The 16,667-nt window shown below is 41.2% G+C and overlaps 1 protein-coding gene across 8 annotated transcripts in view; it reads left to right on the top strand.

Annotated features, from left to right (window-relative positions):
- Positions 1-16,385, top strand: part of LOC139228551 (PWWP domain-containing DNA repair factor 3A) — a 72,053-nt gene extending 55,668 nt beyond the window's left edge. For all 8 annotated transcript variants that reach the window (XM_070859653.1, XM_070859652.1, XM_070859655.1 and 5 more), the window contains 7 exons: positions 56-141; positions 2,352-2,412; positions 3,401-3,476; positions 5,749-5,799; positions 9,339-9,784; positions 13,116-13,204; positions 15,018-16,385. In XM_070859653.1, the coding sequence (XP_070715754.1) occupies positions 56-141; positions 2,352-2,412; positions 3,401-3,476; positions 5,749-5,799; positions 9,339-9,784; positions 13,116-13,204; positions 15,018-15,102 (894 nt within the window). In that variant the 3' untranslated portion in view covers positions 15,103-16,385. The remainder of the gene's footprint in view (positions 1-55; positions 142-2,351; positions 2,413-3,400; positions 3,477-5,748; positions 5,800-9,338; positions 9,785-13,115; positions 13,205-15,017) is intronic.
- Positions 16,386-16,667: the final 282 nt, after the last annotated feature.

Genomic DNA, 16,667 nt, shown 5'->3' on the forward strand with positions numbered 1-16,667 from the left:
TTGCCAATACAGTTTGGATTTATCCACTTTCATTATGCATCTCTACTTTCAACAGATAAGAAGTGTAAAGTCCAGGATCAAAAAAGCCAGCATATTATTTGTAGATGAGAATATAATAGATGCAGAAAAGAATAAAAAAGGGTAAGTGTGGCTCCTTTCAAAAAAAATAGTCATTAAATAACATCATTGGGTTCAGGGAATTCAGAAGAAACCTCTTTACCCGCAGAGAAGTGCGAATGTGGAATTCGTTACCACAGGGAGTGGTTAAAGCGAATAGTATCGATACATTTAACGGGAGGCTAGACAAGCAGAAGGGAATAGAGGACTATTTGGATAGATTTAGATGAGGAAAGACGGGAGGAGGCTTGAGTGGAGCATAAACGCCGGCATGGACTGGTTGGTCAAATGGCCTATTTCTGTGCTGTATATCCTATGTAATTGGTGCTCTTTGAAGCACACTCTGATTTTTTTTTTTCTGTAAGCTATATACCACACCCCTCTTCCTCAGCCATGTGTGTGGAGTTGAGCATTAAATTCCTAATCCAATTTTGTACTGATGAGTATAAAAAATGAGCATTCATCTTTGACTGCACTTTTGTATGGCTTTGCTGTGGCTGTCCATTATCCAGTCTAGTCTTAGTCTTTTTTTTTTCCCCCCTACCCGTCTCTAATTTCCCCAACCCTTCCCTCCCTCCCCCTCCCAACCAATATTCCCCCTAAGGTGCACGGCCATGCACCAATTGCGAGGTCCCGAACAGGCCCCTCACCAGCTGCTGCCACTAGAAGAGATACCAGCGGCCACGCAGCAAATTTAAAGGGCCCATGCAGGAAAAATATTAGAAAGAACATTGCCCCCCCCCCTCCAAACCCCTTCCCCTTTCCTGAAAGTTCTGACTTTGGCTATGGTTTTGGTACGTTTGCATGGGGCATCCTCCGGTACCTGCCACAAGGACAAGTTGTGTGCACATTCTCACAGCTGAGCCTAACCCTGCCGTCCCTTGATGGTGTCATTGTGAAGAAACTATTTTTACTTATCTTTTCAAACTCTGGGTATTCAGCATTAGGACACTCAAAGTTTGTCTGACACTGTAAGAACTTAACTCTACACTGAATAATTGTAGACTGTCGTGTCCTTCCAGAATTGTTCACAGGTTTATGTTCACCTCGTGATTAAGTAGACAGCGAGCCAATAACATCTCAATAAACAAATTCCCAAGAATGCACAAAGCAGTCTTGTAACTCTGCCCTACCTTTCAGTATTTTGACCCTACTTCCTTATTTTCTTTTTGCTATTAATTTTCTATTTTTAAAATAAACAGTTGCATTTAATAATTTCTTCTGTGTGTTCAGCTCCTGACCTGTTGTGCCTAACTCAAATTTCAGCTCTCCTCTTCTCTGAACCTGGCCATGCATAGAACTGGTCCCAGTTCACTCAGCCTTTCTCTGCTAGATCTGACCCATACTCCCAGATCTCATTCATGGAGCGAGCACTGGGAAATTAAAAGTAAATTTAAATATTCAACTTAAATGAAGCACATTTGTAAGGAAATAGAGTGTGTCAATGAACAAAAGATGATTAGAAAGAAGAAACAAATTCAAAAGGGTTGGGGGTAAAAATTAAATGAGGGAAGATTGAAAGTGCAATGACAGATGAGACTGACAACCTTGCTGAGATGCAAACTGAGACATCCAAGATAAGAGGAGAGAACAGACTAGCAGAAAGGGACTCGTACACCGATAAGAAGAGTCTTTGGTATATAGAGGGAAAACAAAAGAATGGAAAATGAACTGAGTGGGCGATGCAAAGTATTAGAGTAGGAGATTGCTGTAGGTGCAGTTACATGAAGTGAAGTGCGAGAGATGGAGCAGCATCTCGATCAATTGATGTACAATAAATACCATGTGGGGGAGAGGAATGTTAATTTTAGCATAATCTGTCATGTTGAGTGATCATCTGTCATGCATAGATTATTACTCTGCTGTATTAGGGATAAATTCTACCTGTAGAATGAGGTTTTCACCACTATATTAGGGGCATTTCTCAACTTTCTACAATTCCCTACTGGGATCCTGCATTACACTGATGTGTAACTGTCGTAGATACTATTCCAAAATATTGGATTAGGTGGTAATAGTTATCAGTTAAACTCTTCTGATTATTTCCCATCCCTAAAAGCTCTTGTATTTATTATCATAGATGATTGCATTGGCTTTTTAAAAACGTGGTGTTTAAGTTTGATAGCACACAAATGTTTTAATATGTTCCTTTTTTAAAATCTAACAAACTGGCCAGTATTGGTGTTGTTAAATCGATGCACTGTACCAATGAATTTTATTTTTGAATGCTGTAGCTTTTATGTATCTGAGAGGACCCTGAAACCATTTGATTGTGAAGACCGGCATCAGTTAACAGTAAGTCTTCACAAATCTCATTTTGCTTGCATCCCTGCAATTGAAATAAAGCAGTGAGTTCAAGCTGTTATTCAGCTGGTCGTTTCATGGATAAATGAATTGCCACATAGATCATGATCTCTGGTTTGATGACTGATCTGTGCTGCAGTTGCTGGTGTTATTCAGGTGGCAGTACAATTTGGTCCAGCTTTCTGGTAGGGAGGGAGGGGGTGGGGGCAAGAAACAGCCAGGATTTTTGCTTTTGATTACTGTCTAGTAGCTATACTGGAAAGTGCATTTTTTTTGGACTGGGTAGACCGAATCGGGTTCAGCTGTGTGGTCGCTACAGTTTAATGGGCTGTTAACTCTCGCTGTCCAAGTTCACATGAAAATGGCCAATGCTCATGAAGTCACATCGCAGCTTTAGGAGATTTCTGGAGAGACGAGGAATATTATAGTATCCTACTCTCCAGATACAACTTACAACCATGATATGAAAAAATAATGGGGCAGCCATTGTGTGTTTTTGTTGTATTTGCAACTTGGGATGTCACTGGTGTTGGTAGATTTGGGGCATTGAATTAATACAATTTACATTGATCAGTAATCTGTGACAATCCGAGGGAAATTGGAAGAATTTTTTTCATGCAAAGCTATATTAGAATGTGGAATGGCTACTGAAGATTAGTCAGTTGCAGCATTGAAGAGGAAATTTAATATTTGTCTTTCAAGTGTTCTTTTCGAGGAGCAAGGAAGTGGGATTAGTATAGATAACTCCAATATATCATGGAGCTCAATTGCTTTTTGTGCTAAATTTCTATGACTTTGTAGTTGTAGAATCTGGGAGTTCTAACAACAACTGCAAACATTTGACAGCAACATTTCACAGCGCAGGCAGCTATTGTGCCATTGTAATCTATTAGACAGACAATCATCCACTGTTAGAAGTGTCTTTTCAAACTTCGATCCTAATTTGGAAGATCTTTGTAATTGCTGAATCTCATTACAGGCTGCAGCACGGCACATTTACAAGAATTCAATTGATTGGTGTGTGGCTCTAATTGATGACTATCGAATTAGAAGAGGTAAGTTTTTTTTTAAAAGTGTTTGAAAAAGAGCACTTAATACTTTACAACAAACTTTTCTTGCTGTCACTTCTCTTCTACTGAAATATATGAAGCTATTTTTATAAATTTCCACATTTCATTACATTTTAGTCTATAATTCAGTTTTGAAAATATCAAACGTGTACCATATCAAATTAGACACAAGCTTGGGAAGAGTTCAAATCCAAAATTAACAGTCATGCAATTGCACCCAGGGCACTTTACATGGATTTGAAGCACCATCGCAAAGGGGATATTTTTCCCTCCACCAATGTTCCTTTCCTGAAACCATTTACTGTGTGTTCTGTGACTAATGGTCGTCCTCCAGTGCCTCACCAAGTTGTCCACTCTTCGTCTGTGAGGGAATTCCAAAGCTTAGGGTCTCGGCAGCTGAAGGCATGGCCGCCAGTGGTGGAGCAAAGTGCAGAGATTGGGAGGGGTGAGGCCATGGAGGGATTTGAAAACCAATGTAAATCAGTGAGCACAAGAGTGATGAGTGAACAAGACTTACGAGTTAGGGTACGGGCAGCAGAGCTTTGAATGAGTTCATGTTTATGGAGGGTGCAAGTTGGGATGCCTGCCGGGAGAGCGTTGTAATAGTCCATTCCAAAGTTTCATCAGCAGAAGAGCTGAGGCGCGGTGGAGACACGCGATGTTGCGGAGGTGAGAGGTTCTTGATGATGAAGTGAATATGGAGATTGGGAACTAAACTCTGGCTCAAATAGGACACCAGTCTTGTTTAGCCACAAACAATGGCCAGGGAGACTAATGGAGTCAGTGGCAGGGACCAAAGGCATTCCCAGTATTTAGTTGGAAGAAATTTCTGCTCATCCAATACTGCACGTTGGACAAGCAACTTGACAAATCAAAGACACAGTGGAGGGGTCGAGAGCGGTGGGTGTCATCGACGTACATGTGGGACCTCGCATGCTTGTGGACGATGTCGCTGAATGGCCAAGGATATATCCATGAGGGACTCCAGTGGTAAAAGTGCCGGAGTGAGAAGAGAAGCCATTACATGTGATTCTCTGGCTACAACTGGATAGATGGGAATGGAACCAAAAGACAGCAGTCTCGCCCAGCTGGACAATGGAGAAGAGTCATTGGAGAAGGAAGGTGTCTGGTCAACTGTGTCAAAGGCTGCACAGCGGTCGAGGGATGAGGTGGAATAGTTTACGACTGACATAGGCTGTCATTTGTGACTGAGGGCCGTTAGTGCTGTGGTAGCGGCGGAATCCTGATCGCAGGATTCAAACATGGAGTTGTGGGAAAGATTTGGGAGGTGACAACACGTTCAAGGACTTTGGAGATGAAAGGGAGGATGGAGAAGGATCGATGAGTCAACGGGTTTTTAGGATAACTTGAATTGTTTAACTTTTTCCCTTAATAGAATAAACTTTAAACTGTTTACATTCAAGTGCATTCAACAACATGCATACCTTTAACATAGCCCAATATTCTGAGGTGCAGCACAAGGGGGAGGGGGTCAGATACAAAGCTGGAAGAATTGTTGGATGACCAATGGCACAGTTGAAAGGTTTTTAAGAAGTCTTTTGAAGTTGGGGGTGGGTGGGTGAAGAATGAAAAATTTGCCACTGATGGTGTGTAAATTGGGAAAGAGCATTGGGAATGCAAAGTAGAGAACTATCAGAAGAGAGGAAGATGTGGACTGCTCGGTACAGTTGGAGCAGGCTGCAGGGATGGTGGTGAGTCATGGAGGGATTTGTGAACATGGTTGAGGATTTTGAAATCAATGGGCTGGAGGGCAGAGAGCCAGTAGAAGTCAGTGAACATGGTTTGACCTATAAGCATGACTCTGTACAGGATAGGATGCAGGCAGCAGTTCCATATAACTTGGTTTCTTTTAGAGTAGGGCTTAGCAGACTAGACAGGAGAGCATTCGAAGTCATACTTGGTAAGGGACAAAAAAGGTTTCCTTGCCGTCTTCCGCCAAACCCTGCCCAAACATCCTGCATTTATCAACATGTGCAGCACATTTGCAGTCCATACTAATTCAGCCTCGGAAATGGCTATCCTCAGCTGCTGCCATTTGCACTTGGACATTATTGAGGGTAAATGAGGAGGAAAACTGACCTCTGCATCCACAGCACCCATACTGCCCATATCTATATCTGGTCCACTGCAGGGCCATCTGAAAGCATTTTGTAAGTTGTGCTGTAATTTAACCGTTTCAATTAATATCTAACTAAAATTCACCTATTTAACCAACTGTATTGACATGTCTTGACAGGTTGTGGATCCTTCACCGGTTCCTTTGTTGAGTATTGTGCAGCTGAACTCAGTAAGTAGAGTTGATTTTAGATTTTCTTTTCTCTCTGCTATTTTTTTAAGCCACTGCTTTAACTGACCCAAACTTAGGGATTCAGCATCATGTTGTTGAACAAAGTGGGCTGAATTGAAGATACTTTACATAAATTAAGGTTTTGTTTTGCTAATACTGTAGAATTGATGCAAAAAAAAATTGCAGTTATATTTTTTATAGAATCGTACAACAAAAGGAGGCCATTTGGCCCATCGAGTCTGCGCCCACTCTTCCGAAGAGTAATTCATTAGTCCCACTGCCCTGCTCTTTCCCCATATCCCTGCAATTTTTTCTCCAAGTATTTGTCAGTTCCCGTTTCTACCATCCTATCAGGCAGTGCATTCCAAATCCTAACCACTCGTTTTCCTCGTCGCTTCTGTTTTTTTTTGCCAAGCTCCTTAAATGTGTGCCGTCTTATCGACCCTTCAACAATTGGAAACAGTTTCTCTTTATCTACTCTTATCTTTTGACCTTCAGATAATGAAAGGTGGAGAGAACTTTCCTTCCCCGATGGCTTAGATATAAGAACATAAGATATAGGAGCGGGCCGTACGGCCCCTTGAGCCTGCTCCACCATTTTATACGATCTTAGCTGATCCGATCTTGGACTCTTTGCCCGCTCCCCATAACCCCTTATTCCCTTATCGATTAAGAAACTGTATCTCTGTCTTAAATTTATTCAATGTCCCAGCTTCCACAGATCTCTTGAGGCAGTGAATTCCACAGATTTACAACCCTCTGAGAAAATAAATTTCTCACCACTAAAGTCACCATTTCTGAGCCACACAGCAAGACAGTCCCAGATAAATTCCAAAGTCTGTACTGAGCTAGCTCAAGTCAGCAAGGTCAGGTGCTAGAGCAGTGCTGGGATGAGAACTCCTCCCAGGTTTTAATCAACAACAACTTGCATTTTATTTTTAATTCGTTCACGGGATGTGGGCCTCGCTGCCAAGGCATTTATTGCCCATCCCTAATTGCCCTTGAACAACAGGCTTGCTAGGCCATTTCAGAGGGCAGTCAAGAGTCCACCACATTGCTGTGGGTCTGGAGTCACACACAAGCCAGACCGGGTAAGGACGGCAGATTTCCTTCCCAAAAGAACATTAGTGAACCAGATGGGTTTTTACGACAATCATGGTCACCATTACTGATAGCTTTTTTAAAATTCCAGATTTATTTAATTGAATTTAAATTCCCCAGCGGCCTGGTGGGATTTTAACTCCTGTCCCTGGATCATTAGTACAGGTCTCTGGATTACTAGTCCAGTAACATAACCACTATGTTTTTGTAGTGTCTTTACTAGTAAAACATTCTAAGGTGCTTCACAGAACTGTGATTAGGCAAAAATTGACACCGAAGGGCATATTGGGACAGGTAGCCAAAAGCTTGGTCAAAGAGGTAAGTTTTCAGGTGGGTTTTAAAGGAGGGGGGAGGGAGGGAGGGAAAAGAACTTGAGTGGGAATGCTCGAATCCAAGGCCTAGACGGCTGAAGGCGAGGCTGCCAATGGTGGAGTGAAGGAAGTGCAGGAATGGACAAGAGCCCAGAATTGGATCAGCACAGAGATCTCAGGGTTTCAGGGTTGGAGATGGTTTCAAAAATAGGGAGGGGTGAGGCCATGGAGAAATTTAAAATCGAGACGTTTGGGGAACGGGAGCCAATGTAGGTCAGTGAGCACCAAGGTAATGGGTGAATGGGACTTGGTGTGAGTTGGGATGCGGGCAGCAAAGCTTTGGATGAGCTTGAGTTTATGGAGGGTGGCCAGGAGAGCAGTGGAATAGTCCATAGGTAAGAATTGATTCTGATGGTTGCAGAGCACCCTCTGCTGGAAGCGCATACATTATCGGCTTTGGTAAAATGTGGTCCTCGCCAAACCCATTGGATAAGAGTTGAATTTCATCATTGAAGTATATTTTAAGCGAGCAGTCTAAACAAGCATTTTCAATATTCAATTTGAAGGAAATGGGTGTTTAGTAGAAAAATTGAATGACTTGCTGTACATTCACAGAACATGTCCTGTCCAAAAGATATTTGGAACTCTGAACCCTTTGCCTGGATTGATGGGATGTTTTGTTTGACTATAGTTTTTCATACCATTGCAATTTATTTTAACAAAACTGAATTTAGTGTAATTCTATTTGGTAATCCATGTAAAACATGTACCCTCCTTTTTAATCGTTTAGATTTTCAAAAATATTCCCTCATAACTTTCTATTCAACTGCCCGTAACATTTTAATTCAAGACTAGTAGATGCTTTATAGACAATGAGTAGAAGGCTGCAGCATTTTTTGTGTGTTTGATCACCAATGTGCAGCTAATGATCAACACTTGGAGGAATTTTAACCTCAAAAAGCAGGTGGATTGGGGTCGGGTGGAAAGCTAAAATCTTAAAAATCTGAATCCTGATGAGAACTCGCATCCAACCTGCCCGCTTCTGGCTTTAACGGAGGTGGGACTGGGAGCGACAGCCAACCTACTCCCAGAAGGGGGATCGTCCATTTAAATAATATAGTGAGGCTGGCATGCCTCAGATTTAACCACCATTTTAAATTTAACCATGACTGGTCGGGTTTTGCAGACCTTGTGAAACCCGCCAGCTAATGGAAGGCGAAGACTGCTGAATCCGGGAGGTAAGTGCCTTTATACTTGTCTCCTGGATCCAGAGTCCTTGCCTAACCTGCCCCCCAAATGCCCTGCGATCAGAGACCCACCCCCTCCCCAAAGCCTCCGCTTCTCCTCCCTTAGCCTCTGATCAGCTCCTCTGCCGTCCGATGTCCCCTACCTCCCTACCCTCCCACCACGGATCCCTCCTCTCTCTGGCCTAGTGCACCAGGCCTAACCACCCAAAGCCTGTCTGGCTGGCTACGGTTGGGAAACAGGTTTCAAATGCAAATCAAGCTCTGCTGTTATATTAGGCAGGGTCGGTAGGAAAGCTGATCTCTCGGGTTCTCCACCACTTAAGCGCACACCCTCGCCCCCAGTCCCAAACCTCCAAATTGAAACATTGGATCTCCTGCTTATCAGCTGCATTTGGAAATATAAATAGCCTAACTGGTCAGCGCAGACCTTTTTTTTTGTTTGTGGAATGCCACTGCATTTACAAGCTGTGTCTAGCCTACTGAAAGAAACAGTTCAGTGTGTCTGACATGATACCAGCTGTCCAATGAGTCTGCTTTGATTGAAACAGACCCATAATGACGTTGTTATGCTTTGCATGTGGGCTCAAAACTGGTGTCTCTATCCCCAATTAGCATCTTATGGCGAGCAATGGCAGTGAGATATAAAGCAAGCTGGGCAATCAATACAGTGAATCAATCACAAAACTAGAAAAGGAAACTTAAAATGGCATCCTTAAACCCCATAACTCTGCTTTCTGTGGTTGAGTGTAAGTGACTAATGAATATTGCACATTTGAGAAAACGGAGTACATTATTTCAAAAGAAAACTTTCCATTGATGGTTATAGCAATTCCTTTGTACTCATAATTATCGAAGTTCAATTCTTTTTGTTCCTTTGCAGGCATCCCAGTGCGAAAATCATTTGGACAAGATCCCTCACTGATGACTTTCCCGTACAGCTCAATTGTAAATCAGGCAGAAGGGCATTCTGATTCCGAATCGGAGACCACACCAGCCAGACAGCAGCCTACCAGAAAATTGCTCCCTGACAGAAAGAAAGCTGCCCGGGATCGTGCCAATGAAAAACTTGTGCATTTCATAGTAAAGGCAAAGGGTGTGGAGAAGCACCTTCAGGCTGTAATTAAGGGACAGAAGCACTCCAGGTGGCTAGAGGAGTTCAAAACCCGTACCCGCAACTCTAGTGTCATTGACACATACCTTGAAGATGACTGGCAGTTGGACAAAGTGGTCAACTATTTAAAAACTGTGTGTGAAATGAGTGTGAGCACAGAGCCCTTGGAAGATTATGAAAGGTCAAGGTTTATCTTGGATGTCCTCTTGCCAGAGGTGAGTTTGAATGGAATATGTAGAGGGGTTGGTCTTCCGTCGTCCCTGTGTGATTGACAAACAAGTGAATGAATAGAAAGTAAGATTATATTGCCTGCACCCAGTGAAGTACTAAGTCATTGAGACGGTAAAATGGAAATTTGATTTCCAGTCTCGGCTGAATTAGCTGAACTGAGTTGGAGCTCTCCAGTACTTCACCAGAATGATGAAATTTGGGTTAAGTTATGAGGACAGGTTGCATAAACTTGGCTTGTATTCCCTCGAGTTGATGGGGTAGATACAAAAAAGGTATTTCCTCTGTTGGGGAATCTAGAACTAGAGGGCATAATCTTAAATTTAGAGCTAGGCCATACAGGAGTGACATCGGGAAGCACTTTTTCTCATGGTGGTGGAAATCTGCCATTTTCTCTTCTCCTCTCCACCACCTCCAAAAGGCTGTGGATGCTATGGGTCAATTAGATCGACAAGGTTTTTATTGGGTAAAGGTATCCATGGATATGGAACAAAGACGGGTAAATGGAGTTGAGGAACAGATCAGCCATGATCAAACTGGATGGCGAAACAGGCTCGAGCAGACCGAGTAGCCTACTCCTCTTATGCTTCTGAGTTGGGGAGGGGCAAAAAGTTCAGCTGGGGTTCCCACTTGTTTTTTTATATTTAATGTTTACATTTATCCAGAGAAAGATGCATTTGTTAAATCTTGGTTGACCAGCTTTTTAACCAAGATCTTGCAAAAGGCTGTATTTAACCTTAGCCTAGCGACTTTGTAAAGTGTAAAATCTTTAACTCAGAATTGCATTAAAGATCTACTAATGTAGGTATTGCAAAGGATTTTATATTTTGAATGGTCCATCATTTCCATCAGGAGTGAAGTTTTAAATCCTGTAACATCAGTGCTGGTTGGATTGTGACCATGAAGAGTCGGTAGAAAATGTTCTAGGAGAGAAAAATTATAGGGGCAAAACTAAAATGGGATTGCTGTTTTCACTCACTTTGTTTCCACAAGTTACAGACAATGGGAAATTATTAGCAGTGTCGAGCTAGAATACAATTTGATGCTTGAAGCTGTATTTCTTTACACCAGTTTCCCCCAATATCTCAAGGTGTTAATTTCTCTAACACTTTGCCTTTTGTATTATTCATTTATTTACTGGGATGACATTCTGCAAGTGCTAATTGCCCTGGTACCTCGCCCAAGTGATTATATATGTGTGAACCTTGACGGTGAGTGTTAACAGGCTGTTGGAACTTGGCAGTGCAAGTTAGCCCTATCCACATGCAGGCCGGAATTTTCCTTACCTTGGCGGGTCCGGTGCGGCCGGTGTCGTTGGCGGGTCCCAACCCCGCTGCTGACTCCATCCCACTGTAGAAAATGAACTTGCCTTAATGGGGCCTGTTAAGTCTGCCCTGTACGTTACTTGGCCCAATTAGATGGAGCGGGTCTGGTGACGTCATTCATGATGCATTTTAAGCCGGGATACTTGGGCCACATTAAAGTTTAAGTTTAATCTACCATAGCAGGTGTTGAATCTTTTACTGTACAATAATGTTATATACGAGTGACAAAGAAATATTTAATGTTATCATTAAGCAATATGATTCCATCTACAAATTCGAACAAGAACATAATTTTAAAAAGTACATTAATTGGGAAGTTATTTGTACTTTAGTCACAAATCTATAGACTTTTGTATCTGTAACTGGTACAAATAGAGTATAAAAGCAGAGAAGTCCTGCTACAGGGTATTGGTATGGCCACGCCTAGAGTACTGCGCACAGTTTTGGTCTCTATTTCAGGAAGAATATACTTGCATCAGAGGCTGTTCAGAGAAGGTTCACTAGGTTGATTCTGGAGATGAGGGGGTTGACTTATGAAGATAGGAGTTCAGAAGAAAGAGAGGTGATCTTGAAACATATAAGATAATGAGGGGGCTCGAAAGGTGGATGCAGAGAGAATATTTCCACTCGTAGAGGAAACTAAAACTAGGGGACATAGTCTCAGAATAAGGGGCTGCCCATTTAAATTTGAGATGAGGAATTTCTTGAGGGTTGTAAATCGATGGAATTCTCTGCCCCAGGGAGCTGTGGGGGCTGGGTCATTGAATATATTTATGGCAGAGATAGACAGATTTTTGAGCAATAAGGGAATAAAGGGTTATGGGGAGCGGGCAGGGAAGTGCAGCTGAGTCCATGATCAGATCAGCCATGATCTTATTGAATGGCGGAGCTGGCTCGAGGGGTAAAAATGGCCGCCTCCTGCTCCTGTTCTTAAATAAAAGATGTGTGTGTATAGGTAATACATAAAATTAAGCATATGCTAAATGTAATTGTAATGGGATGGATTTACAACCTTGTGCCAATTCAGTGGAAGAGCTGCAGAATCCCTGACAAGTGGTGCTTGCATTGTGTTTGTGGGATTTCTGCAACTCTTCGTTGAAGGACAATGGACAATGGACAAGTGAGAATCTCTGCAGAAATTCACCCTGAAGTCTCAGACTGAAAAATTTACATTAGTCGAATTCAGGGACTGAAAGCAAATTGAAATAGTGGAATGAGTGATGAGAATTACGGTTGATTACTTGATTTAATGTGTAACTGGACAATCACGGTATATGAGGAAAAACCTGACCACAAACACCACAAATTTATTTAAATGGTAAGTGTAATTTTTCTATAGTGCAGATCAATTCACTGCAATTACTGTTGAATTGGAAGACAACAGCTGAGAATAGACAGTAAAAAATGTATTTTCCCTCACCATTTGCATCCCTTCAGGAATTTCTGAATTAATATTTACTGGTAGCTTTTCAAGTAGAACAGAATCTCTATTAATCTGTTAGCTGATGTAATCATGTTTTTTATTTTGGCAATGGTTAAGGAACTCACGCCTCAGGTTGACAGACGTGGTTCCTGAGCTCTGAATTCCATGACCATGCAGGGAAATTTAAAAAGGAAAAGGTTCTCGAGAGCCTGTGAAATACCTCAATGATTTCAATTGGGTCCCCCGACCTGCCACCGATCGCGCCGCTTACCACCACGGAAAATTCAGCCCGTACATTTATTTTCCAATCGGGAGCAGGAACTCTGGCTGATTTTAATTATCTTCTTTTGCAATAACACAAGTGCAGAGGTCAATATGTAATTCCTGTATAACCACCTCAGACGAGTTCACCTCAATCAACACATCAGATCTTTGTCCGGCTTAGTTGCTAACTGGATAAGCCCGCTGCACCACCTACACCAAAGAATCTTGACGCTTTTGACCCTGTGCTTGGTTTCATTCTTGCACTGTACTTCATACAACTAAAGAAACTGGTCTCTTTCACTGCAGGCCATTATCTGTGCAATTGCAGAGGTTGAACAAATGAGCATATGGAAAGCAGAAGAAAAGTACATGAAAGGCCCACTTCACAGTGAAAGGTAGGAACTGTGTGTGTAATCCTAGCATATGTTGAATAATGTGAGTCACTGCAAAAAGACTTAAAGCTGCCCAATTAATTGGCTGACCATTTACATAAGACAATAGGATTTAGTTAATAATTTATAGTATTGAACAATAGCATCGTGCTAGAAAGATTGTCAAAAAGTAAGTAATGGTGCTTCTTAAATTAGATTTGATAAACCATAGAATTCCTAGGTGCAACTATTGGCGCCTCATTTCATATAAATATTAGCCAAACAATGGTGTTTCAAAAAAATTGAATTTTAAATTTGTTAAAAATCATTCAATAGCTTGTACACTCCTGAAAACTAAAATAGCTTGATGGGTGAATGGAACATTATTGTCTCAAATTTGCCTTCCTGCAAAAGAAATAATGAAAAACATTAACATATGGGGGAACTATATAATATTGTAATGAAATAGATATACACATGAAAGATGTCCCATCGGTTTTCTCCTGTCGATTTCCTCCTTTCTTGAAGATGTTGACTCCTTGCTGGCTAAATTGGCTCCTCCAGTTGTCCACACTTGACGTGAGCACCTATACAATGAGTGGTGGCGTGACGTTCTGATGACAATCGAGGTCACCACAGTAAAACACTGACCCTGTTCTTTGCTGACAACCATACATGATCACTCCCAGCTGGTTTCACTGAAATATGGGAACTTCTCACCTACTAATCCAATATTGCAGATCCTAATTGCTCCATGTGGCTGTTTCTTGATGGCCATAATCGAGTGTGGTACTAATATTTGGGCTAGCTATATCTAGATGCTAAGAGAATGTGGTTCCTTCAGTACAATATATAGGCCACATGGGTTACACCTTAGATTGTCATTACATTTATCATGTACAATATTTCAATGAGTCTTCTCTAGGAATAACTGTCAGCCAGTGGCTCAGTGGGTAGCACCCTTGCCTCTGACTCAAATTTGTGGGTTCAAGTCCTACTCCAGGGACTTAAATCTAGGCTGACACTCCAGTGCAGTACTGAGAGAGTGCTGCACTGTCGGAGGTGCCGTCTTTCGGATGAGACGTTAAACCGGGCTCAAGTGGACGCAAAAGATCCCATGGCACTATTTCGAAGAAGAGCAGGGGAGTTGTCCCCAGTGTCCTGGCCAATATTTATCCCTCAATCAACATAACAAAAACAGATTATCTGGTCATTGTCACATTGCTATCTGTGGGAGTTTGCTGTGTGCAAATTGGCTGCTGCGTTACAACAGTGACTCCACTCCAAAAGTACTTCATTGGCTGTAAAGTGCTTTGGGATGTCCAACAGTCGTGAAAGGCGCCATAGAAATGCAAGTCTTTTCTTAATAGCCAGTGCTAAAATAAAATGTCTCATAGCTTTATGTTGGCAGATGAACTTTAAAGAATACAGTAATAAAGACACTGGCAATTTCTGAAAAACTTTAAATGGGAAATCAGGTGGGTAAGAAACTTGCATTATATTCAAATCTTGAGCTAGGGAAAACGGGCAGCAGTTGAATTATAGGACGTGTTCTTCTAAACTGGTTGAGCTGTATAACTTGGGGGTGAAGAACTGATGGTTCAACGCCTGCCACTGGTGGTGATGGTGCTAGCAATTTGAGGTGCTTCAATCACACAAACAGATTTGCACACTTGTATTTACTCAAGTACACCATTTTCTGCTGCAGCATGTTGGGTACCAATGGACTTAAGTCTATTGGTGGTAATATTTACTTGCCGAACACATTTTAAGTTTCCCCAAGTGGAAGAATTCAAATGAAAGTAACCTTATGGACATTTTTGAAAATATTTTACAGAGAAGTCGAACATTTCAACAAAGAGATCGAGGAAGAAATGAAACTGAAAGGACAGCTCTTGAATGAGGAGGAATCCACAGACTAAAGCTTTCATTCTGAACATAATGTGTATATAAAATTGAATTAAATCCATATTTTTGTGCAACAAAGTAATATCATTTTTGATAGCAAGAATTTATGTTTCTTATGAAATGTTGAAACCAAGGGTGTACAAGTAACTTGGGAGTTAAAAGCATGTAAATATCCCATCTGGGGAAGCTTATCACCCAACCACTTAAGGCTCTCAAGTACTTGGCAAGCACTTAATGTGATTTTTTTTTTAACTTTTGAGTAACAAGCCATATAATTTCACAAAGACTTGGCATTCTGGCAAGCGAAGTAAAAAAAAAATTGATATCCTACTTATTGTGTCCCATTCTCAAATGCAAAGTATTTGCTTTCACTTGTTTTTGAATGGATTACTGGCTGTGATAGAACATCGGTATTTCCCCTGGAGTGGGGAATAGTGGTATCGGGCTTCACTGATGCTGCTGCTTGTGCCATATAATACAAGAGAATATGACCAGTGAAAATCATTTGGAGACATTTGTCCATTTTGTTGACCTAGTTATAGACTGGTGATTGAACTTGCATATATTCTTGTTAATAGTGCTGACATAATATTTAGGGTATCATAAAATGTGATCAAAAATGAAGCATGTTGCATTTGAGTAACTTTTTATAAAAAAAAATTTTCCCTATTCTATTTTGTATATAGTGTTGATACTGACTGACCAGTTTGGCATGGCTTCAGATTAAGGCATGTTAGACTGAGACCATTCAATTTAGCAACAATTCCGTGACCATAATGGTGGTTCTGATGCTCTCGCGTGCTCGTTGCACTGAACACACACATTCAGATCTTTTTCTGTAGGCTGCTTACAAATTCCATCGAACAGGCACTGCAACGTAGTTACTAAGGTTTAGTCATGATGCAGGAACTGGCCTTAACTTGAAGCTGTGACGAACTTTTTTTATCCTTTTTAAAGAAATTCTGGAACTATTTTTTTTTGAAGGCCTAGCAAGCTTTCTGATTTTTATAGTTCATATCTATGCCTAGATCAGTCGAGGGATATAATGTGTTTCAAAGAAAATCACGAGCTTGCGTTTGAGTTGACCATATTTTGCATTTGGTTTGGTGTGATGTAAATGTGGATTCTATATGGAAATGTAATTGAGTGCTACTTGATGGGCAGTATTTTCTCTGTTTGTGAAATGAATCACCCAGTTTCACACTTGCCTAATATTGTAAATTAGCTATGTATTCATTCTAATGAGCAGATGCATGAATGTTTTGTGGGATGTATAAATTCAGAATGTTGAACTGCAGTCTTTAATGACTAACCTTTATTTAATCTTTCTGCCCCACACTATATATTAAATGATAATTCTGCTCTATGCAGGACCTGTGTAAAAAAAAAAAATCATTACTGCTTTTCTTTTTTAAAGTCAGTTTCTTAACATCAAGATTTTTGAATAGCAATTTGCATTTATTTAACGCTTAAATGTCAAATTCCATCGGACATTTTCTACAAGTGGAGGATGGGGGAAAAAGAGAAATACATAGATAAGGGAACAGCTGACGAGCATGGAGGGAGAGATTAGAGAGCT

The sequence above is a fragment of the Pristiophorus japonicus genome, chromosome 18, assembly GCF_044704955.1.
Source record: "Pristiophorus japonicus isolate sPriJap1 chromosome 18, sPriJap1.hap1, whole genome shotgun sequence".
Lineage (NCBI taxonomy): Eukaryota > Metazoa > Chordata > Chondrichthyes > Pristiophoridae > Pristiophorus > Pristiophorus japonicus.